Source organism: Palaemon carinicauda, chromosome 5 (assembly GCF_036898095.1).
Source record: "Palaemon carinicauda isolate YSFRI2023 chromosome 5, ASM3689809v2, whole genome shotgun sequence".
NCBI lineage: Eukaryota > Metazoa > Arthropoda > Malacostraca > Decapoda > Palaemonidae > Palaemon > Palaemon carinicauda.
In genome coordinates this window covers 127,342,939-127,366,789 of record NC_090729.1, presented here as the reverse complement: position 1 = coordinate 127,366,789, position 23,851 = coordinate 127,342,939, and the positions used below count along the sequence as shown (strand labels likewise).

Here is a 23,851-nt window from a genome sequence, read left to right as displayed (position 1 = left end):
TTCGATATTCCAAGCCTATCAAATATGGTTGGAAATGAACTAGAAAGAGTCTTATGCCCTGTTAGAGCTCTTAAGTTCTATTTAAGACGAACTAAACCTTTACGAGGACAGTCAGAAGCTTTATGGTGTTCTGTTAAGAAACCATCTTTGCCTATGTCAAAGAATGCCTTATCCTATTTTATCAGACTGTTAATACGAGAAGCTCATTCCCATCTGAGTGAGGAAGACCAAGCTTTGCTGAAGGTAAGGACACATGAAATTAGAGCTGTCGCAACTTCAGTGGCCTTTAAACAAAATAGATCTCTGCAAAGTATAATGGACGCAACCTATTGGAGAAGCAAGTCAGTGTTCGCGTCTTTTTATCTTAAAGATGTCCAGTCTCTTTACGAGAACTGCTACACCCTGGGACCATTCGTAGCAGCGAGTGCAGTAGTGGGTGAGGGCTCAACCACTACATTCCCCTAATTCCATAACCTTTTTAATCTTTCTCTTGAAATGTTTTTATTGTTGTTTTTGGGTTGTCCGGAAGGCTAAGAAGCCTTTCGCATCCTGGTTGATTTGGCGGGTGGTCAAATTCTTTTCTTGAGAAGCGCCTAGATTAGAGGTTTTGATGAGGTCCTGTTGTATGGGTTGCAACCCTTGATACTTCAGCTCCTAGGGGTCGCTCAGCATCCTAAGAGGATCGCGAGGCTCCGTAAGGAAGACGTACTTAAAAAGGCAGAGTAATTGTTCAAGTCGACTTCCTTACCAGGTACTTATTTATTTTATGTTTGTTATTTTTTAATAACTGCTAAAATGAAATAAAAAATCCTTAGCTCATAATAATGTAAACATTTATTGCTGGTCTCTACCCACCCCCCTGGGTGTGAATCAGCTTATATAATCACCGGCTAAGTTAAATATTGAAAAATGTTATTTTTATAATAAAATAAATTTTTGAATATACTTACCCGGTGATTATATATTAAAGGACCCTCCCTTCCTCCCCAATAGAGACGCAGTGGACCGAGGAGAAAATTGAGTTCTTTGTTTACATTGAGTACTGAGTACCTGCACGACAGATGGCGCTGTTGAAGTACACCCCCTACCTGCATAGCGATCGCTGGCGGATTTTTAACGTAGAGTTTTCTGTCGAGCAGCAGAGCTGCAGCTTATATAATCACCGGGTAAGTATATTCAAAAATTTATTTTATTATAAAAATAACATTTTAATTCTTTCATTCTACCTTGTTTTGAGTATTGTTCTCCTGTCTGGTGTTCAGCTGTTGATTCTCATCTTAATTTGTTGGACAGAAACTTACGGTCTATTAAATTTCTTATTCCTGATCTAGATATTAATCTTTGGCACCGTCGTTCAATTAGTTCATCATGTATGTTGCATAAGATTTTTCATAACTCTGACCATCCTTTACATTCAGATCTCTCTGGTCAATTCTATCCTGTTCGTAATACTAGGCAGGCCGTTAATTCTAATAGCCAGGCCTTCTCCACAGTATTCTAGAAGTTTTATTCCAGCTGTTACCAGGTAGTGGAATGATCTTCCTAATCGAACTTCAAAAGTTCAAAGTTGGAGCAAATGTTTTTATGTTGACCAGGCTGACATGAGTCTTTTTATTGTTTATATATGACATATCTGTTTTTGACGTTAATAATTTATATAGGACATATCTGTTTTGACGCTGTTACTGTTTTTAGAATGATATATTGTTAATTTATTCTCATCATTTATTTATTTCCTTATTTCCTTTCCTCACTGGGCTATTTTTCCATGTTGGAGCCCTTGGGCTTATAGCATCTTGCTTTTCCAACTAGGGTTGTAGCTTGGCTAGTAATAATAATAATAATAATAAGTAAAAGGGAAGTGGTAAGTCTACACTAAAGAGTGCAGATTTAAGAGTATCCCACCACTTATGTTCCTGGATTGTGGCAGAAAGGGCTTTTTATGGTTAAATAGTATTCTTTTTCAGTTGTAGCATAAACTCTGAGCAACAGCTCTTAGCTAAATATAGTTATTCCAAGTCAGATATGATCTGTTACCCTTCCAAAGATGATAGGCATCTTACTTTTCCAGATATGCACATATACAGTCATCATTGAACCATGGTTTGTTGTTCACTCTGCATTTGGAACATGAGAGAAGGGATACACCAATCAATTATGTTGACTATATTTTCATTCAAAAGAAAAACAGGCTCAACACTATACATTTGTGACCAATTTAAATGATCACTCAAAATGCCATCCCAGTCTGCTTCAGATTTTATATATATTTACATGAGTATGACATATCAGGGACAGGCTGCTCGGTCTTAATTACTAACGAAATGAAGGCATGATCAGATGCCCCAACTGGAGAGCTAACCTTAGTTGTTATACTGTAACACCAGGGGAGTTAGTGTATACTACGTCCAAGCAGTTACCAGACCCGTGAGAAGCTTCACTTATGATTTGCTCACAGCCTGATTCAGAGGCAAAGTCCAAAGCTTATAAGCAATGGCTGTCAATTGGAGCAACAGAATTTAACCACTCCCAATGGCAAGTGTTGAAATCACCAACAACAACAAAAGAGTCCTTGCTATCATATTGTTGTATCTTAGCCCTAATGGTAAGATGAAAAAGATAGAATCATTCACGTATGGATTCCGATAGATGGAACAAATAAAAGTTATGCCTGCTACAAACTTTTATGACCTGAAGCTTGTGATATCCATATTTGTAGCAGGACTTATGAAAAGTAGGGTACTCAGTCCTAATATACACTGCCATTCTCCTTGCCCCAGGAATAGTATCCCGTTTTTAAATTATTGGTTTTTTAAAGCTTGTAATAAAGAGCTCAAATGAGTGCGTAATTTTAGAAACCAGAGTTTGTGAGTATAATAGAATATACTGTCTGAAAGCAACTGTAAGGTCTTGATTATTGTCATGCAGTCCTCGAATATTGCAATACAATAGACAACACTGACAAAGTCTAGGGACATATTGGTCCTGGATTTGTTTAATAAACCAATGGAAAAGAAATTTAGCCAGCTATATGACAATAAATGTTGTAAACTCCTATTTTGTATAGTTTTTGTGCTAAGGTGAAGTAAGTAACATCTCCAGAAAAGGGGCTGGGGGGGGGGGGGGGGGTTAGCCAAATAGTTTGGGAGGGGTTTTGGGCTCAGTGTTGATGAGTTTCAGGATCATCTGGTTTTTAGGCTCAGATTCAGAGAAGGTCCATGCCAGTGAAGCCTTATAAGAAGTGTATGGAGTTACAGTGACATACAACTTGCTCCCAGCACTCCCATTACTATTGTAAATCAAAACAAGTGTTAGAGGGTATGCACTTCCTCTCAGAAGGTTGCTGTGAATACTTCTCTATTGAGACCATAGTCGAGTTGTATCACACTAGTTTCACGTATGGTGAGGCATCCCACAGCAACCTTTAAAGTTTTGCCTTTCTATAAGCAAATGCCTATGCTATCTATCAGTCAAGTCGCTACACTGATCACAGACTTTCAGCCGCACTGTCTAAAATCACGGCTATCTCTTTTGAATTGGTTAGAAATTTGCATTCGATTCCTGAAATTTCAAACTAGCAAGGGATCGAATCTTTTATTTAAAAGTTAAATCTCCTTTTTAAAAGTTACTCAGGAAGTTGTTGGAATTTTATCTAGAAAATATGAAAGCACTGAAAGTAACAAAGGTTTCTTCATTAGCTTCTCGGGTGGCTGCTCTACAATTATTTTTATCTCCACAAATACCCCATCATACTGAATAATTGTCCTTCTTCACAATGGATGCACAAATGGTTTCCTTATTTTGTTAGTTATTGGACCCCACAAACCAAACTTAGTTAATGAGGGGATTTCTCTTTTTTTCTCTGAGGAATTTAAGGCAATTTTTGACAGTACACCATTGACAGAAATAAATACATTGGTGGACTCCATGATAGATACAATTTTTAATGGTCTAAATAAATTGGCAGAAAAACTAATTTTCCAGAATTAAATGAAGTACATTGCTGTATCCCTGAATTTTTACCATTTGGATGATATAATCACATATAGCTTAATTTTAAGGGAATTTAATTCTCAAGAAAAATAGACTAGCTTTTTCCCTTCTTAATAAGACTATCATTATCACAACTACAGTTCTTGGTGTCCTCTCAATTTGTTGGTCATTTTTTTTGACTGGGAGAGTCACAGAGGTTATACAATGTTTCCTCAAAAAAATAATCTTCCATAACGTTGCAAGCCACCAAGTCATGTAGGGCAGCAGGTTCTATGATGACTCCTCAGATTCTCATCATGGTTAGATCAGATATATTGGTTGGTATAGAGGAAATAATTTTTTTAATTCAAGGGTAGACAAGGAACTACTTAAGAAAAAGACATTTATCCCTCTGACAGGTCAGTCAGGAGGTAATTTTACGAAATGACGTATCACTTTCAGCAAAGATAGTGGGCTTTCTCATTTGGTTCCATGAAGTGTGGACCTGATTCCATTTGGATCCATAAGTCCTGGAGGATTTAATGGGAGTGTAGTCTACCCCTACTAAATCCCCCTTCTATTTCAGCCAGTATCGTACCAGTCTGACAACAATAGCCTTGAGAAACTGTTATTGCAGCACTTAAATCAGAAGTATAATCTTCATTAGAGAAGAAGGCAATAGGTTTCTACTTTTCCCCAAGCTTTTACAACCACATTTTCTTTGCCCTGGAAGCACCAGGAGGATGACATCCAAGTAACAACAATGTTTTCCATGGAGACTTTTATAGCAGTGTTAGTAGTTATTTAAAGAAGGAAATTAGTTTTTGCATAGGACTAGGATGCTTATTTTCATGTTCCAGTTTACCAAGATTTAGAAATTTGAGATTCATGCAGGGAGCTACCATATTCTCAAGTTTAAAGGTTGCTCATGAATGACAGAGGCAGGGACAGTGACAATGCCCTAGCAGAATAATGCGCAAGATACTGACCATATATACATATGATCAGTGCCCAAGACCACTCTCCACCCAAACTAGAGCTAGGGAGGGCCAGGCAATGGCTGCTGAATTAGCCTATCCTTAGCTCACAAGGATGTTAATGCTGCAGACAATACAAGAAACTATCAAGCTTGAGCAGGTCTCGTAACCCCAGCTCAGCAGATCGCCAGGTAGGGACGTTTCCAATAGGCCATGTTTTGGACTGAGCATTCCATCACTATATGTTAGGGCTTCCATAGCAGGATCTGTACCATCTAGGTATTAGTGTTTTGAAGTATTTAGACATTAGAAACTTTTACTTTTTTTAGGAGCAAAGTGAATCTCCAGAAATTATCCCTTACACTGATCCAAACAACTCTAGATACAGCAGAGGGATAAAGTTGGCATTACCTCATTTTCAGGCTTTTCTGTCGGGAAGAGAATCGTACAATTTCTGTCTCTCATCAAGGAGTTTTGAGTATCATAGAGCCTCTCAGCCCACAAGTGGTTGAGTATTATAAGGACAATGACTTCACAAGAAATTTCTTCCCCTAGGAAAGATTAAAGTTGAGATAATTTCAGATTAATTTGAATTACCTTTAGAACTAGAGTGTAGACTCGCAAGGACAGGAAAGAATGATCGGGATTTACATGAAAGACACAGTCATTGAAATGGTCCAGAGCTACAGATTATAGATGTTACAGTTTTTACAGACATGTCAATGTTAGAATGAGAAGGAATAGTAGAAAGTCAACATCTGTCAGGTATTTGATCCCAGTAGAATCCTAGATTCACATAAACTGCCTAGAACATCTGGCAATGGGAAGAGTATCAGTAACTGCAGCACTGACATATGAAACAAGGGGTCTAGTCAATCTTCTATTTTTTTCTAGCATGAGATCTTTTGATATGGGCTTATGGAGGGGCTTATTATTTCTTCCTCAGTTTGTTCTTGGAAGGCTTGCTAATAACATCAGACCTGTTGAGCAGGCAGAATCAATTATCACAGATTAGTCTCTATATCATTAAATTGCCAGGAATTGTGAGAGTTGGGGAAGATGTTATACATTAATTTGTCACCTATCAACAGGAATATAATGATATATTTCTCCAGTTCAGGATTCTCAGGTATGGGTGGTAGATATTATGCTTCGCGATGTATTGTATTATCCAATCTCAATGTGTATGCATTTCCTCTGGTTGCAATGATTCAGCCATTGGTCAACAAGTTGCATAAGTCATTCAACACCAGGATGACTTTTAATACACCGTACTGGCCTCGGAGAGAGTGGTATCTAGATCTGTGGCCTCTTCTGCCACATGTCCCACTCAGGCTTCCATTGAGAGCAGATTTACTCAGAAACTTCATTGTTATCGCTTATAAGAAAATATCCACTTGGTTCAAATAAGTGCTTGGATTGTCTCCACTGTATCATCAGAGCTTGAAAGGTTTTCAATTTTAGGATCCAAAATGACATCCGTTAATTGCCCTAACCTTCAACAGTGGTTTAGTTACTATTCAAGGGATAAAGGGTAAAACATTTCTGCAACTAATACTTGCTTGGACAATATAGAATTCTTTAAAGTTTCTAAGTTATGGAAGAGGGCTGTCAGTTTCAAATATTAAGGGTTATAGTGCCACATATTTATTACGACATGTAGATTTTGACATTTTCTAATATAAAAACCAGAAGGTCTTTAATCATTCAAAAACCTCTGGTATCCAATCCAATATAGTGAAATTTAGATGTTATCTTGAAGTTATGTGGTGACTAGTTTTAACCTATTGACACAAATTGGATAACGTAAACTTTATTACTTTTAATATTAGCTTCTGCCAAAAGGGCCAGAAAATCACAAACCCTATCAAGCTAAGTAGGTTTTTAAATAAAGAAGCTTTAATGTTTTTACTAGACTTAGGGAAGGGAAAGCCTTGCCTAGACATTTTAAAATTCCAAACTGTCTAGAAGTTATAGGATGTTATGATGAAGAAAGTGCCTCGTGTACAGTATATCTAAGGTGTGGTATGAATTATTTTTTTCTCTTCTGTAGTTGGATTTGCTCACTGATCTTTGTCATAAGAATGTCATACAGTATATTTTTTTTTTGATGGAGAAAGATCATATGTTGAGCATAGCCAGTTGATTGAGTCTTAGTTACCTCATTTTTTTCATGCAAGAGAGCATAAGATTAGAAGAGTAGCTCCTCTTTATTTTGGTAAAAACTTGTCAATGGACAAGGCTGTAGAACCAGCATAGTAGAGAGGTACTTTTGTGTTAGCCTCTCCATATTTGAAATAATTTAGGTATACTTTTGATGAATGCTGATCAATAATCCAGTGAGACAGGAGGGAATCCTTTGAAATAATAAGTGGACGAGTTCTTAGGTTTAGTAATGGGCCAAGGAAGTGAGTAGGGGTCATATAGGTTTTAGGAGAGTAAAGTTCTATGTTACATAGGTTTTGTTTTTTGCATATGTTGGTAGCAATTGATACTGTCTTGATACTGTATTTCTCATGGCTGAGCATTGGTCATAACCTCCGTATAGCCCTTTTTTTTTTAACCAAGCATTTGAAGAGAAAAGTGGGCCCATGTCACTCCGGTGTTAGAACCCTGGTGATAAATTTTGCTTAAGAGATAAAAAGTCATTATATTTTAATCCTAAGTAATTACCTCTTAACACACATCTCATGGTAATATGGTACTGTATATTGTACAGCCCATTAATTTTAGGTAGGACTCATTGAAATAAACCAAATTTTTATAGTTAACTTATTCTTATTTTACTTACCAAAACATTTATTGAAATATTAGCCTCCTCTCCATTAATAGTGGTAGTTTTCCTAGAAAGTTGGTTTAATTATCAACTCCAAAGGAACGAGTTGTGTGCATGTAAGACGGTCAAAACAGTAGAATACGCTATTCCGTTGGGTGGCTATCCATCTTTCCATGGTGGCTACTTTGCCAAATCAGAGAGGATTCTTTTTTCTTTTTTATTGTTGAATTATTTTTCTTGTGTGAAGGAGAGAGCACATTATTTTTGAGTAAGTGTTTAAATGATAAATTTTAAATGAAATTAGGTTTATTTGTCCAATGTTAGTAATACATTACAGTATTTTCAAACTTATTTCCTTATTACTTTTTGGTGTACTTCTATCAACCATCATTTACCATACTGAGAGTCCTTTTTATATAATTTTTATTGTTTTCATCAGCTGATTACTTACTTTATCACTATGAAGCATATTCATATCTATTTGTACAGAGCTATCATTATTATTTTTATTATTGTAATTATTATTATTACTAGCTAAGCTACAACCCTAGTTGGAAAAACAGGATGCTTTAAACCCAAGGGCTCCAACAGAGAAAATAGCCTTGTGAGGAAAGGAAATAAGGAAAATAGAATATTGCATCTGAGCATACCCTCAAGTATGAGAATTCTAACCCATGACAGTACAGAGGCTATGGCACTACCCAAAATTAGAGAATAATGGTTTGATTTTAGAGTACAGTATTCTCCTAGAAGAGCTGCTTATCGTAGCTAAATAGTCTCCTCTATCCTTACCAAGTGGAAAGTAGTCACTGAACAATTACAGTACAGTGTTAACCCCCTTGAAGGAAGAAGAATTTTTCGGTGTTGGCATGTGTATGAGGAAAGAGGAGAATGTATAAAGAATAGGCCAGAGTATTCAGTGAATGTGTAGGCAAAGACAAAGTCGGCCAAACCAGAGAGGGATTCAATGTAAAGGGATTTTGACGAAGGAAAAATCTAATTCTGGGGAGAGACCTGTGACGCCCGGTGAAAAGTCCTTCTTTCTACCTTTTCTGATATAAATCTTCCAAATATACCAGAGAAAAATAAAAGCATGGAATGCAGAGGTTACTACCCTCGCGCGAGCACCTCGTGAGTGTCGTGTATACATCAGGGGCGTGTGAAAACCACTATTCACAGGCTGTCTTCCGATTAGATAACTCCTTCATCAAAGGGAAGGGAGGAACCAATAACTTTAGCGGTTATATCTGATTAGGTGGCTGGTGCCTTGGCCAACCTACTACGTAAACTAGAACGGGCACTCTGTAGAGCACGTACTTTTGCCTATATCATGTTGTATATCACAAAATAGGCAATTATTATTATTATTATTACTAGCCAAGCTACAACCCCAGTTGGAAAAGCAAGATGCTATAAGCCCAAGGGCTCCAATAGGGAAAAATAGCCTATAGAGGAAAGGAAATAAGGAAATGAATAAATGATGAGAACAAGTTAACAATAAATCATTCTAAAACAGTAACAACGTCAAAACAGATATGTCCTATATAAACTATAAAAAGACTCATGTCAGCCTGGTCAACATAAAAACATTTGCTCCAACTTTGAACTTTTGAAGTTCTACTGATTCAACTACCCGATTAGAAAGATCATTCCACAACTTGGTAACAGCTTGAATTACTGTGTGCACATTTTGATATTAGTTCCTAGCAAATCGGATAAAAATTGACCATGATATAGCATAAAGATGATTGTTACCTTGACCTTTGACCCAGTCACTCCCAAAATCTCATCAAATTGTCCTTGAATCATGGCCAATCATCCCACCAAATTTGTTGTAATTCGGTGAACTAGTTTTTGAGTTATACGAATCGCAAACACACAGGCGTACTACTGTACAAACAAATACACGCCTATCAAAACATAGCCTTCGCCGCAACGAAGTTGGCGAAGGTAACTAAACTAAAACTAACTTTAAAAACTTTTTGCTCTTTCTCACTCTTTCTTTCCTATTTCTTAGAAAAATTGCAATAACAGGATCAAGTAATGTTGAGAGCATATCCATTTTGCAAGATAGGCTACGCTTATGAAACCATCCTCTATCGACCTTCTTACTTCTATTTTAACTCTGAACTCTTATAAAAAAAACATGGTATACAACTAATGTACTGGAGAGAATACAGTATTGCGAAAAATCACTACAGTATAATAGATTTTGATTGATTAAAAAATTCTGTTGAGACTAATACAAATAGACTGCTGTTTTAATTTTAACTAGTTAGAATTTGCTAGTAAATGGGAAATAAAACACATTGAATGCTTATATACTTCAATAATTGTTTATAATTTTTCTTATACTTGTTGGTTATTGCTTTTATAATAATTCTTTTCTCAATACTTTTTAATTACCAAAAGTGAAATGAAAGGAAAACCATTTATCAAACATTGGAAAAATGGAATGAATTCATTTATGGATGGGTTGAGAGCTGAAGTCAACTTAGAAATTCTCAGACACAATATTGAATTTTGCGCTTACTCTCACATTTAATCTTTGAAAATTCACGAGTGGAGTCTTTGGTTGGGGTTTATCTTTAACACTTTCTGTAACTCTTTAATTGATGTTAACCATTGCAGTTATAGTACATTCTAATACAATGTTAATTCACAGTATATTAACTTGTTCCCATGATAGACATTATAACCTATCATTATAAAAATTCTCACTTTCTAATATAAAATTTTAAATTTTTACCATACAGTATTTTTGTATATATCTGAATGATGATTTTCAAGTTTTACTTGCATTTACTGTATATAAACAAATTGCTTTTATTTCATTGTTTCAAAATCTAGCATAGCTATGCACATTAATAATTTGAGTTGATAAGTTTAGGGATTCTTTTCATCTACATCTTTTATGGTAAATTACACTAAAACATTTCTTATTTGTTCCTAGGTAAAGCCGCGAAAGGGGATGAATACCGGATACGTAGAGCAGCTGAACGAGAGGGTCGGCGAACTCGAAGACGTAGAGAAAGAGAAAAGAGAGGTGATGCCAATCATCACAATGGAATGTCAACCGATGATGAAGAATCCCATTCTGAAATTCAGGTTATACAGACTGAGCTTGGTAAGTTAATTGATTAGTATCTTGGCATATTTTTCTTGAAAATTTCTACAACTCTTATAAGCTTAAGAATATTTCACTGGATTTTTCACTGAGCATTAAAAAACTACAATAAAGTAATACTTTGTAAGTTTCTCCTCTCTGAAATTATGATAGATTTTCAGAGTACATATTCTAACAATGAAAAATAGAGAAAAGGAAAAAAAATGAATTAGAATGGTCATTAGTTATCAAAATTGTTATCATCAAATCATTTATTCATTCTTAATTGACTAGATTCTCATTCGAGAGAACAACAGGCTCAACTCTTATACAGTTGTGATCAATTCAATTGCAAATTATCACTCAAAATGCTACTTCAGCCTGCTTGAGATTTTATATACATTTTACATAAATATGATACCTCAAGGACAGGCTGCTTTGTCATAATTACTAACAAAACCAAGTCTTGATCAGATGTCCCAACAGGGAAGTCAGTGTATACTAGGCCAAAGTCGTGTGGGTATCCTCACTTATGATTTGGTCACAGCCTGATTCTTCGGTGAAATCCAAAACTGTTGAGCCAAGAAACATAATTTAACCATTTCTTTGCACGGGCATTGAAATCACCAACAAGCAAGAGAAACCTTACTATCTTGTTATAAGTAAACCAGAATATAGAATCATCCAAGTTTGGATTCTGATAGATGGAACACAAATAAAAGTGTTTATGCCTGCTGCAAAATTTTATGACCTGAATGTATATATCTGTCTGTTTCACCAGGCAGCCTATTATTTTCCATTTACAACTCCCGTGTGCAGAGTGTTGCCAAATGACGTTCCTACAATTCCTATGCAAGTAATCGTATTATGGGGATAACAGCTTTATGTGCCCGACTTTAAAGAGTTGCCAGGCAGCCTATTATTTTCCATTTACAGCTCAGTTGTGCCGAGTGTTGCCAAATGATGTTCCTACAATTTCTATACGAGTAAACGTATTATTATGGGGGTGATAGCTTGACATGCATTTAAAGTCATAAAAAGGTGGTACCGAATGGATTCCAGTAAATATAATTTGTTCCGTAACCGAAATACAAACCACGCTATTTACATTGGGTTTACCTTTTAGCGCAGCTGAATGACGAGCCAATAGGTTTAACGAGGGTTAATTACCCTCGCGCTAGTTAGCGGGGCTAGGGGAAGGGTAGCTTGCTACCCCTTCCCCCCCACACACCGGTGACTTGCTTCACTTTTACTTTTGGCTCGGCGGTGAACAGACGTGTCTGTTCATCGTCCTCGTTGACAGCCTTTAATCTTTTTTTCTGCTTTTTCTTTTCTACAGCTTGTGTGTTGGTTTGAAGTTGACTTTCATTATTATATTATTATATTACAATGCGTACGTGCCCTGGTGTTTCCGGCCGCCCTTGTGGGACTTTTATGTCGGCCTTAGATACGGACCCTCACACCCTTTGCCCTCAGTGTCGGGGCCGACGGTGTGACCAGGAAAACATGTGTTGTGAGTGTAGGGAGTGGTCTGCCTCCCAGTGGGAGAGGTTTGGCCGCCGGCGTAAGAAGAAGTCCAAGAGAGACCGTTCTCCTTCGGGGGTTGCCTTGAAGGAGGAAGGTTCTCGGGATTCTTCTTTCGTCGCCCAAACCTCCTCCGAAGCTCCCCCTCGACCGGCTCCTAAGGAGAGTCGTCCGAGTGGTAGCGCAGGCCCTAGTTCTGTTTCCCGACCTTGTGGGGGGGGGGGGGAGATGGCGTCGCCTCCCATAGCGGGGCGGTTCCCCCTCCTCCTCCGGGGGAGGCCATTGATAACTCCTTGTCTTATGATGATCTCTTACAGATTTGGGCTTCCCTGGAGCTTAAGGGCTTGCCCTCCAGGGTCGCCTTGATTGACCTTGTCTCGTTGGGGGCCGCCGTTAAGCAGTCGCCGGCGGTAGCAGAGGTAGACCCTCTGTCTATCGTCGACGTCGTGGTGGCAGAGGCCTCCGACGTGGCTGGGCAATCCTCTACAGGTGCAGTTGAGGATGATGGTGCTGATGGCTCTCCTCCCCCTTCCGTACATCCTTCGAAGGAGGAAGTGAGTCCTACGGGCTCTTCTGCTGTTCAGCTTCCTTCTAAGGGAAGTGCTTTGACTGAGACTCCCCTTCGGAGGACTGATGGTCCTGATGATCTTCCCCGTGGCCGCCTCCGCCGTAAAGCTCACCGTCCGCTGCGTTGCAAGGGCCTCCCTTCCCCTTATAAGGGGGATAAGAGGCGCCTTTTTGGATCTTCTTCCTCCGAAGGGGACTCTCCTCGTCGTACTCAGCCTACAGCTCCTGCTCCTTTGGACCTCTCTGCAGACCGTTCTCCAACTCCTGCTAGATCTTCACCTTCTGGGGAACTCGTCACCCGACGGGCAACGGTCCCTTCGGGGCAAAGGGATTCTTCCCTTCCACGTGCAGTGCTAGCGCACAGGCGCTTTCCTGCTCGTCAGCGCTCTCCTGATCGTCAGCGCTCTCCTGCTCGTCGGCGCTCTCCTGCTCGTCAATGCTCTCCTGCTCGTCAATGCTCTCCTGCTCGTCGGCGCTCACCTGTTCGTCGGCCCTCTTCTGAGCGTCAGCGCTCTTTTGAGGATCATCGCCCTGTGGTCTCTGACCATCCTGCAGTTCCTGTTGAACTCCCTGCGCGCCATCAGTCTCCTGAGCTCTCTCATCCTGTATTTACGCAACAACGTTCGCGTTCTCCAGCGCGTGTGTCAAAAGCACATGTTCGCCCATTCGCCTGCGATCTTCCTGTTCCTGTTCGTGAACGCGCCGCGCCACCTGTTCCTTCACAGGATCTCACGCGTCGCCCTCCTGCTCGCCAGCGATCTCCTGCTGCCAGCGATCACCTGCTCGCCAGCGTTCACCTGCTCGCCAGCGCGCACAGGCGATTTTAGTATCGCCTATTCATCAGCGTTCTCCTACGCGTCAACGATCACCTACACGCCGGAGATCACCTGCTCGCCAGCGTTCACCTGCTCGCCAGCGCGCACAGGCGATTCTAGTATCGCCTATTCATCAGCGTTCTCCTACGCGTCAGCGATCACCTGGTTATCGGCGATCTCCGGATCGCCCGCGTGATTTACAACCTGCGCGCCCGCGTTCTCCAACGCTTCGTCGAACAGAGGTTCTGAAGGGACATGGTTCGCCATCTATTAGCTCGCCATCGTGCGATCACTCACCTGCGCGTACTGCGCACTATCGCTCGCCAACGCGTCACCATGCGACAACGCGCCATCGCCCACCTGCGCGTCAGCGCTCGCCAGCTCACCACCGATCGCCTGTTGCTCTACATCGCCAGCGATCTTCCTCACCCACGCGCCAGCGCGTTTCCTCGCCATCGCGCCAACGCTTTCGTTCGCCGACTCGGACACGCGCTCATTCACCTGTACACCCTCGCGCCCACTCGCCTGCGCGCCCCCGCGATCATCTACCTGCGCGCCCACGCGATCGCTCGCCTGCGCTCCCACGCGACCATCGTTCGCGGCGAATTTCGCAGCCGGTGGTAGCAGCAGGAACGCATGTTCCTAGACAACGCTCGGGATCGCCTCCACCCAAATACAGGATTGTAGTGCAGGACAAGGATAATACTGAGGAGAGGTTAGTACATCATTCTTCCCCACCTTCTTTTCAGGCAGGTACTGTGGTGTCCACTCCAAAGGATCGCCCGATCCCTTTCCCTTTAGCGAGGATTTCGGACTCTGTGTCCTTGGAGCAACAGACTTGGTTTGGTTGGTTCCCAAGAGGTCTGTCGCGAAGCCCCCTTCTCCTGCTCGAGTGCTTTCTCCTTCTCCCGTGGACGAGGCCTTTCCGTCCTCGGGTGAGTCCAGTGAAGCGGTAGTCTTCCCCTCGGCACCAAGGGGGGAGACTTCGCTTCATGGAGGAGAATTGTCTCGTGAGGAAGGGGTCCCTCGAACCTCTTTGTTGGGATCCTCTATCCCTCCCAGGAGGGAATCCAAGGACTCCAAGACCGTCCCGAAGTCATCTTCAAGGATTCGCCAGGAACCCACGGCTCCCCGGGGGAACGTCCACACTTCACCCCAGGAAGAGATCCCTGGGACAGGAGACTTAGCTGCCAGCCCGCAGGGAGAAGATCAGCAGGAATCCGAACATGCCTTCTGGCAGGTCCTAAGCCTGATAAGGCAACTTAACGGGCTTATGGATCCAGTCATCGCCCCCCGTGAAGGCAAAGACACTATCTTAGATGAAGTGTTTGACGTTCGGAAGGCCCCTAAGTCCAGTGCAGCTCTGCCCTGGTCTCGGGGTCTGAAGAGTGCCAGAGCTAGAGCCAACGCTTAGCTCGCAATTCTTGCCTCCTCCAGTCGTTCCTCTGCCGGGAACAAGCTCATCCCTCCTCCTCGTCTTCAGCAGAGGAGGTATTTCGAGATTCTGGGTGAGTCCAGCCTCGCTCTTCCTCTCCATCACTCTGTGGAGGAGCTGGCGAAGGGAGTTCCCTTTGAGAAGCTCTCTGCCCGGCAGGTTTCGTTCTCGGCGGCAGAGATCCTTAGCCACGAGAAGGTCGCTAAGTGTGCCATGCAGGCCACTTCGTGGCTGGACTTTTGGCTAGGATCTCTGGGCATCCTATTGCGCTCGGAGGACTTGTCCAAGGAGACCAATAGGAAGGCCCTGGAGACCTTCTTGCTCTCGGGCACCCGCTCCATCGAGTTTTTGGCGCACCAGGTTACCACCCTGTGGGCCAACTCGGTGTTGAAGCGTCGCGATGCTGTGTCCGAGAGATTCCATCCGAAGGTCCCCGCCGTGGATGTGTGTAGGCTCCGACATGCTTCCCTTCTGGGGGAGAACCTGTTTGAGCCTAAAGACATGAAGAGAACGGCTGAGAGGTGGAGGAAATCCAGCACGGACTCCCTCCTCCATAGGGCCCTTACAGCTCGGCCCTATAAGCCTCCAGCCCCGCCGCAACAGCAGCAGCAGCCTTGTAAGGCTCCAAAGCAGGCACCGGCAGTTAAGAAGGTGGTGTCTAAACCCCAGCCCTTTCCAGCCAAGGTCAAGAGGGGCGGTAAGTCCTCCAGGGGAGGCAAGACTCCTAGGGGTGGCGGCCGCGGCCGCAAGCCCTAGGGGTGGCAGTTCCCCTGCGTGTCCACCTGTGGGGGGATGCCTTCAGCGTTGCGTCCGCAGGTGGCAGCAACACGGGGCCGATGCTTGGACGGTCTCAGTGATCGGCCAAGGCTATCGCGTCCCGTTCACAACATCTCAACCTCCCCTGACAGCGAATCCAGTGTTGTTGAGCTCCTATGCCACGGGATCGGCAAAGGGGCTGGCCCTTCAGGCCGAAGTCGAGACCATGCTCGAGAAGGGTGCTCTCCAGGAGGTCGTCGACGGCTCCCCAGGCTTCTTCAGTCGACTCTTTTCTTGTAAAGAAGGCTACTGGAGGCTGGAGACCTGTCATCGACCTCTCAGCTCTGAACGGGTTTGTCAAGCAAACCCGGTTCAGCATGGAGACAGCAGACACGGTCAGATTTGCGGTGAGACCACAAGACTTCATGTGCACACTGGATCTGAAGGACGCGTACTTCCAGATCCCAATCCATCCGTCTTCCAGGAAGTACCTGAGATTTTGCCTAGACGACAAGATCTACCAGTTCAAGGTGCTGTGTTTCGGTCTCTCCACAGTTCCTCAGGTGTTCACCAGAGTGTTCACCCTGATTTCATCTTGGGTGCACAGGAACGGCATTCGTCTCCTTCGTTATCTGGACGATTGGCTGATCCTAGCAGACTCGGAGTCGACCCTTCTTCGGCACCGAGACAGGCTTCTGGATCTTTGCCAGGATCTGGGGATCGTGGTAAACCTCGAGAAGTCCTCTCTGCAGCCGTACAAACGACTGGTTTATCTAGGCATGCTAATAGATACCAATCTCCACAAAGCCTTTCCATCAGACGACCGGATAGCAAGGCTGAGGAGGGTGGCGGAACCCTTCCTCAGGCGAGAAGAACTCCCCGCCCAATCGTGGTTGCGTCTCTTAGGTCACCTATCCTCCCTGGCTCGTCTGGTTCCAAACAGCCGCCTCAGGATGAGATCCCTTCAATGGCGGCTCAAGTCCCGGTGGAATCAAGGATCCGATTCCCCGGACATTCTGATCCCAATGGGGTCTCTGGAACAGACGGACTTGCGATGGTGGCTGGTCGACGAAAACCTATGAAAGGGAGTGAGTCTTCTCGTCCTCCCCCTGGAATTGACTCTGTTTTCGGACGCGTCAAAAGAAGGGTGGGGGGCGCACGTTCTGAACCAGAGGGCCTCAGGCCTTTGGTCAGAATCAGAAAAGTGCCTACACATCAACCTGCTAGAATTGAAGGCCGTCTTTCTGGCTCTTCAGCAGTTCCAACGGTCCCTGGCGGGTCACACCGTGGTGGTGATGAGCGACAACACCATGGTAGTGGCTTATATCAACAAGCAGGGAGGCACTTTTTCGCAGCAGCTATCCCATCTTGCAGTAGAGACTCTGAGGTGGACCGAAATCCACTCGGTAACACTATCAGCTCGCTTCATTCCTGGCAAGAGGAATGTGCTTGCCGACAGTCTGAGCAGGGCCTCGCAGATAGTGAGTACCGAGTGGTCTTTGGATCCTCAGATAGCCAACAAAGTCTTGACTTTGTGGGGTTCCCCAACTGTGGACTTGTTCGCGACAGCTTTGAACTTCAAGCTGCCCCTGTACTGCTCCCCAGTCCCGGACCCCAAGGCACTCTGGCAAGATGCCTTCCAGCAACGGTGGGACAACATCGACGTGTACGCCTTCCCACCGTTCTGTCTGATGAGAAGGGTGCTCAACAGGACCAGACTATCGGTCAACTGTTCGATGACTCTGGTAGCTCCGCTATGGCATGACGCGGAATGGTTTCCGGACCTTCTGCAGCTCCCGAGGGAGCTTCCTCCACGACACGAGCTTCTCAGACAACCCCACTCCGGCGTCCCTCACAGGGCCATAGCCTCGCTTCGGCTTCACGCCTGGAGACTATCCAGCGTTTCCTCGCGGAGAGAGGCTTTTCGCAACAGGTTGCGGAGAGAATGTCTCGGGAGCTGCGAAGGTCCTCTGAGGGAGTCTACCAAGCAAAGTGGAGAGTCTTTTGTGGCTGGTGTCGTGGAAGGGGTATCTCTCCACTCGATGTCACTATTCCAGCAATAGCGGACTTCCTCGTTTATCTGCGGGAAGAAATGCGCCTTTCTGTCTCGGCAGTGAAAGGCTATCGCTCAGCCTTAAGCTTGGCCTTCAGACTGAAGGGCGTGGATATTTCTTCATCGCTAGAACTCTCTTTACTCATACGTAGCTATGAGCTTACCTGCCCCCAGTCGGAAGTGAGACCCCCTCCTTGGAACGTGGTTCGAGTCCTCAGGTCTCTTAAGAGACCTCCCTTCGAGCCATTACGCCAGGCCTCCGATCGCCGCCTGTCTTGGAAGACGGCTTTCCTACTCGCTTTGGCTTCGGCCAAGCGGGTTAGTGAACTTCATGGTCTCTCGTACGACATCGCCCATTCAAGGGGATGGAGGGAGGTAACGTTCAGGTTCGTCCCTGATTTGTTGCCAAGACTCAGAATCCTGGGGTGCTGGATCCTCGCTTCGACTCTTTCAGGATCGCGAGTCTCCGTTCTGTAACAAGCGACCCAGACCAGCTGCTACTATGTCCAGTGAGGTGTCTGAGGCACTACTTGAAGAGAACGGCTGCAGTCCGTCCTCAAGTGCGAGCTTTGTTTGTGAGCACAGGCAGGACTAAGAGGAGGGTCACCAGGAACACCATCTCAGCTTGGATTCGAAGGGTTATCCACCATGCCTTGAATCCTGACTCTCCTCCGTCACGTCGTCCTCGGGCCCACGATGTCAGGGGTATTGCTACATCCCTGGCCTTCAAGAGAAACTAATCTGTGACGCAGGTACTTCAAGCTGGGGTCTGGAAGCGTCAGACGACCTTCACAGCCCACTACCTGCAAGACGTGACCCACAGGAGCCTCGATACGTTTTCTATCGGCCCTGTGGTGGCTGCACAACAGCTGGTCTAACCTCAGGCTCCTTTTTGGACAAGTAGCAGTAGGTTGAGGGCGTTGTTACCCGGTCTTAGTTTGCGTGAATGAAAGAGTATGTCTGACCCTTACTTCTTTCTTCATTCTCCCCTCTCTTGGGGAAGAAGCATCCTGGTCCTCGCATAGCTGACCTCGACCTCTGCAGGTAACCCATGCTTCTTTGTGCTCCTAGTATTAAGCTTAATACTGTTGCGTCTCCCATACCCTGACGAGGTGGTATTGGGAACGTCCTATCCTAGAATTCTTATCTGAAGGTCTCAAGGTCAACTTCATAGGACGAGTCACACTCTCCTCCACACTGCTTACGTAGGCCACTCGTTCCTAGCGATGCTAGGAACTTGTGAGGTACAGGGGCTCCCTTTCTCTAGTGCTGCTCACTGAGAGATCGAGCCCCCGGGCAAGCCGAAGTCTGTAAGGCTAGGGACTTTCCACCCTTCCTAAGGGGTAAGTCACCCAATGTAAATAGCGTGGTTTGTATTTCGGTTACGGAACAAATGACAAATTCGAATATAATTTGTATTTTTCCTAACCATACAAACCTTAGCTATTTACACATATGTGCCCGCCATCCCTGACCCCTAAGTCAAGTCCTACCTCTAAGTGAAAGTGAAGCAAGTCACCGGTGTGTGGGGGGGAGGGGTAGCAAGCTACCCTTCCCCTACCCCCCGCTAACTAGCGCGGGGGTAATTAACCCTCGTTAAAACTATTGGCTCGTCATTCAGCTGCGCTAAAAGGTAAACCCAATGTAAATAGCTAAGGTTTGTATGGTTAGGAAAAATAGAAATTATCTTCGAATTTGTCATATTACATTGGTGACACTTAACTGGTTAAGTGCCGAATTATTTTCTGAGGAGTTGGTGCCAAACAGGTTAAAGACATCAAGTTTTAATATAGAATGTTGTAACAACATTTTAACATCGACCATTTTGTATAATGTATTTTAATTCCTACCATTCAACTTCCTACTTTTTACTGTTGTTATTCACAAAATGGAATATATTTTTGTGTATGTTGTCCACCTGAAATTGTAATTTGTCTTTATTGTAATACAAAATTGTGTTATTATTTCTTTTGCTCATTTGTATTTATGTGCTGTAGTTGTTATAATATTTGAAGTTGAATACCATAGAATTTTCTCTTGAACACAGAACATATAGCTGCCGAGGCTCGTAAGATTTTTGAAGACGTTGAAGAAGATTTTTCTCAGTTAAAGAGAATCATGACAAGATTTGAAGAGTGGAGAAATAAAGATGGCCCCACCTACAAAGATGCCTATGTGTCTCTAAATCTACCTAAATTATTCGCTCCATATATAAGGTATGTTGCATTCTGCTTCTGTTTTAAATGTTATCAAAGTTCAAATTTTTAGGGGTATTGTGAGGGGCTCATTATTCCAATTATGTTTTATTCTTTTTTTCATTTTTTTTTTTTTTACTACCGAACCATTGTTTTGCAAGCAAATTTTTTCCCATCATATGGGCAAAATGCTTTGATAACAGTAAAGGCCAATGTGAAAGTAGAAAAATGCCCTCCCCACCTGCTTAATGTTCCAGTTGTCTTGGGTTGGATTTAATGTTAAATATTACCAACCTCAAAAAATTTTCCTTGCTTTGTTACATTATCAATAGTCATCTTTGATTTTTTTTTCCCTATTTATTGATGGTGTTGTGTAGGTGGATTTGGTAGGTAGTGTTTTCCATAATGCCTGCTGAAAGGGATCTTCAGGCTTTAAATCAGATAATGACAGACTCAGGTGAATCCATCTTGCACATCAACCCAAGGCATGATTGGATTAAGTTTCTAGAGTGAATGCAAAGAGGCAGAAATCTAAATTTTGTGCAAAGAAATTTTTTTTTCTTATAAAATCGGGTCTGGTCATAGATTTTTCAAATGCTTATGGGCTACACCTGGTGAGTTGGTTGCTTCTAAGCTTCTTAAACTTGAAGGGAACTTACCAACTGAAGAGGATTTTTGCTGTACAGTATTTTTAAGATTCTCTCTTCTTATCTAGCTGGCAACTGAATTATCAAGAGGTCATTGGGTTAACATTACTTTACAGTAGATATTCCAAGAATAGAATCTTTGATTGCTTTTTTGGTGTAAACTACTTAACAAGATAAGTGATTAATATCTTGGGGCTCTGAAAGACCTTGGCTAAAGGACTAGTTTGCACATGAAAGGTGAAAATGGAAGAAATGTGAAGTTGAAGGAGCTTGAGAGCTAAGTGAAGGGAGACCTAATGTGATGCATAAAAGTTAAAACAATTCTTTATTATCAACACAAATAGAAAATCCCTGAAGTTACTGTATACCAAGGGGTTCAATGCTGATTTTGTGACATTGGAGAAATTTATGAATATCCAGAATTCAATGGGCTCTTGGATGAACCTGTCCTGCATACTTTTTTCAGATTCATAAATGTTTAGAGTAGTAATATAAGATATAAACATACAAGAAAGGCAGTTATTTCTAGAGTGCTTAGCATCTCTTGAGATTTATATTGTGACTGCCAGAAACTGAACATAACCTCAAGAGGAGGGACAGTCCTATTGGCCTTATGGTGTGTACTCCTTTTTAACCATAACAGGTTGGCCAGAACTTTGGAATCATCAAATTGAGAATGTCATAGAAATGCTGTTTGCAGATGATATATTTCTGTGTGATGAAACCAGAGAAAGATTTGAGGGGAAGCTGGAGAAATGGAGAGAGGAATTGGAGAGCAGAGGGCTAAAGATCATTAGAACAAAAACAGTGTTCATGTTGCAATCCGCAGAACCAATTGATTAACATACATTTTCTGGGTGAAATAGCAAAGAGGACGGAAAAATTCAAGTACCTAGGGTCATGTGTGGAGGAAACAGCAAAGCTCCAAATGGAAGTGAACAGTAGAATTCAAGCAGGATGGAATATTTGGAAAAGTGTCGGAAGTGTTGTGTGGTTGAAGAATGAACTTGAAGTGAAAAGGAAAGGTACATGAAACTGTAGTGAGACCTGCCATGACATGTGGTGCAGAGACCTGGCCCATGAAAAAGATCTTTGAGAAGAAAGTGGATGTTGCAGAGATGAGAATGCTAAGATGGATGGCTGGGATCATGAGACTGGATAAGGTTAGGAATGACTTGGTGAGGGGAACAACAAAGGTTACAGAGGTGTCAAAGAAAATCCAAGAAAAGAGACTCCACTGGTTTGGGCACGTAATGAGGAAAGACCAGGAGTGTGTTGGGAGGAGGTTGTTGGAGATGGATGATCCAGGTAGGAAGAAAAGGGGGAGACCAAAGATCTTACAGTGGAGGACATTGGAGACAGAAGAAATTGGAAATGGATTTCAAGAAATAGAGACCTTGCATACCGGGGAAAAGCTTTAGTTGAAGAAGAATAGAAATGCAACGATAAAATTTGTATAGCTTAACCTTACAAAGGAGTAAGAAAAAATTCTTTTATAGCAAACCACCACATACATTCCAAATCTTTTAGAGTGAGGCCTAGGAGAGTCTAAAACAGTTAAGTTGCTGGTCTTTGTAAACTGTAAAATAACAATATTTATGATAATATTGAAGGATAAGCAGTCTCCACAGTGTGAACCATATTGGATGTTCCATCAAATGCCCATTTTCTTCCTGTTAAAGTTAGATGTAGATATATGCAACAGTGTAATAGTTAATTAACTTTGTAAAAAGCATCAAGTAATATTGTCAAAATAGTTTTAATTTATGTGAAAGGAATTATGAAGGATACTGAGAACTTTAATAGTCGAGTTTTGCACATCTATCAGAAAGACCTGTCCACTGTTGTTTTTATGCAGGATTAATTCATTGGTTTAAAGTTCTTTGGCATTGTGGTACCATAGGTACTTGATGGCCGTATCATTTGCTAGAAGTAAAAAGAAAGTTATATCGGTAAAATAGGATCCATTAAAGTATATGAAACAAAGAATGTTAAATCCCTTGCATAAGACTAACCCTCAGAAATAAATATGAAAATACTCCTAGTCAATATCATCATCTCCAAGAATCGTGGCAAGGTTATCAGCAAATGCTTCACAGTCAAGGGGACCAAACAATCATCACAGAATGGCTGGTAATTACCAGCCATCAAGGATTTTTGTAATAGTGAGTACTGTATGCCCTAAATGAAGTCTGATGAGTGCTGGTGGGAAATGTCATATTGAAAGGTTTTGAAGAAAAATGAAGATTGGTGTTTTTTCCCTTTTAGATAGATCCCTTTTAGATAGATCTTAACAGAATTATCTGGTATGGCACCTACATGACGTGAGAGTTATCCAGTATTCTTTTATACAGAAATGTTCATTTTCATTTAGATAAAATTAGCCAAAGGATTGCCAATGCCATCGAGAATCCAACCCATTATTCCTATAACATCTTGTAATTTATTTTATCATATTTTTGTCTTTTGCCTTAGTGGCAGTCTTAATTTTGTAAATTATTTCCACGGCCTCTTAATTTTCTTAATTATTTCCATCTGTAGACTTGTCATTACTCCCTAGAATAGGTGACCCTCTTCTTACTGCATCTTTCTCAGATGTCCCTTTAAAGTCTACTGTCATATATTGTCTTGTCTTAAGACCCCATACTTATTCCTTTCCAAGAACATCAGGGCAAAGTCACGGCTACCTGGATATAAAGACGCTGCCAGAGAATCTCTTAGCTTATTTATCTCTTGAAGTTTCATAGTAAACAAAGAAGTAAATGTTTTCTTGGCTAGTCTAAGCCCTCAGGTGGATGCTTTCTCCTCCAAGTACTGTACACCCCATACCTGTAAATTGCTTGTCTTTATAGATCAGTTTCAGGAGGGTGGTGTTGTTTACATGAATCTTGGCTTTACTACCATTAGTAACTATGTTGGTGACTGGGACCTGCCTCATATTTCCTAAACACTTTTCTTCCTTTATTTGCCAAACCTTGTCCTATCTCATTCCCTTTCTTCCTCCTTGACATCAAATAGCACTCATGGA

At 42.5% G+C, this 23,851-nt stretch overlaps 1 protein-coding gene across 1 annotated transcript in view; it reads left to right on the top strand.

Moving 5' to 3' along the window:
• Window positions 1-23,851, top strand: part of LOC137641479 (PAX3- and PAX7-binding protein 1-like) — a 165,356-nt gene that overhangs the window by 134,080 nt on the left and 7,425 nt on the right. Inside the window, exons 10-11 of the mRNA XM_068374084.1 lie at window positions 10,679-10,852; window positions 20,029-20,197. Coding sequence (XP_068230185.1) covers window positions 10,679-10,852; window positions 20,029-20,197 — 343 coding nt within the window. The remainder of the gene's footprint in view (window positions 1-10,678; window positions 10,853-20,028; window positions 20,198-23,851) is intronic.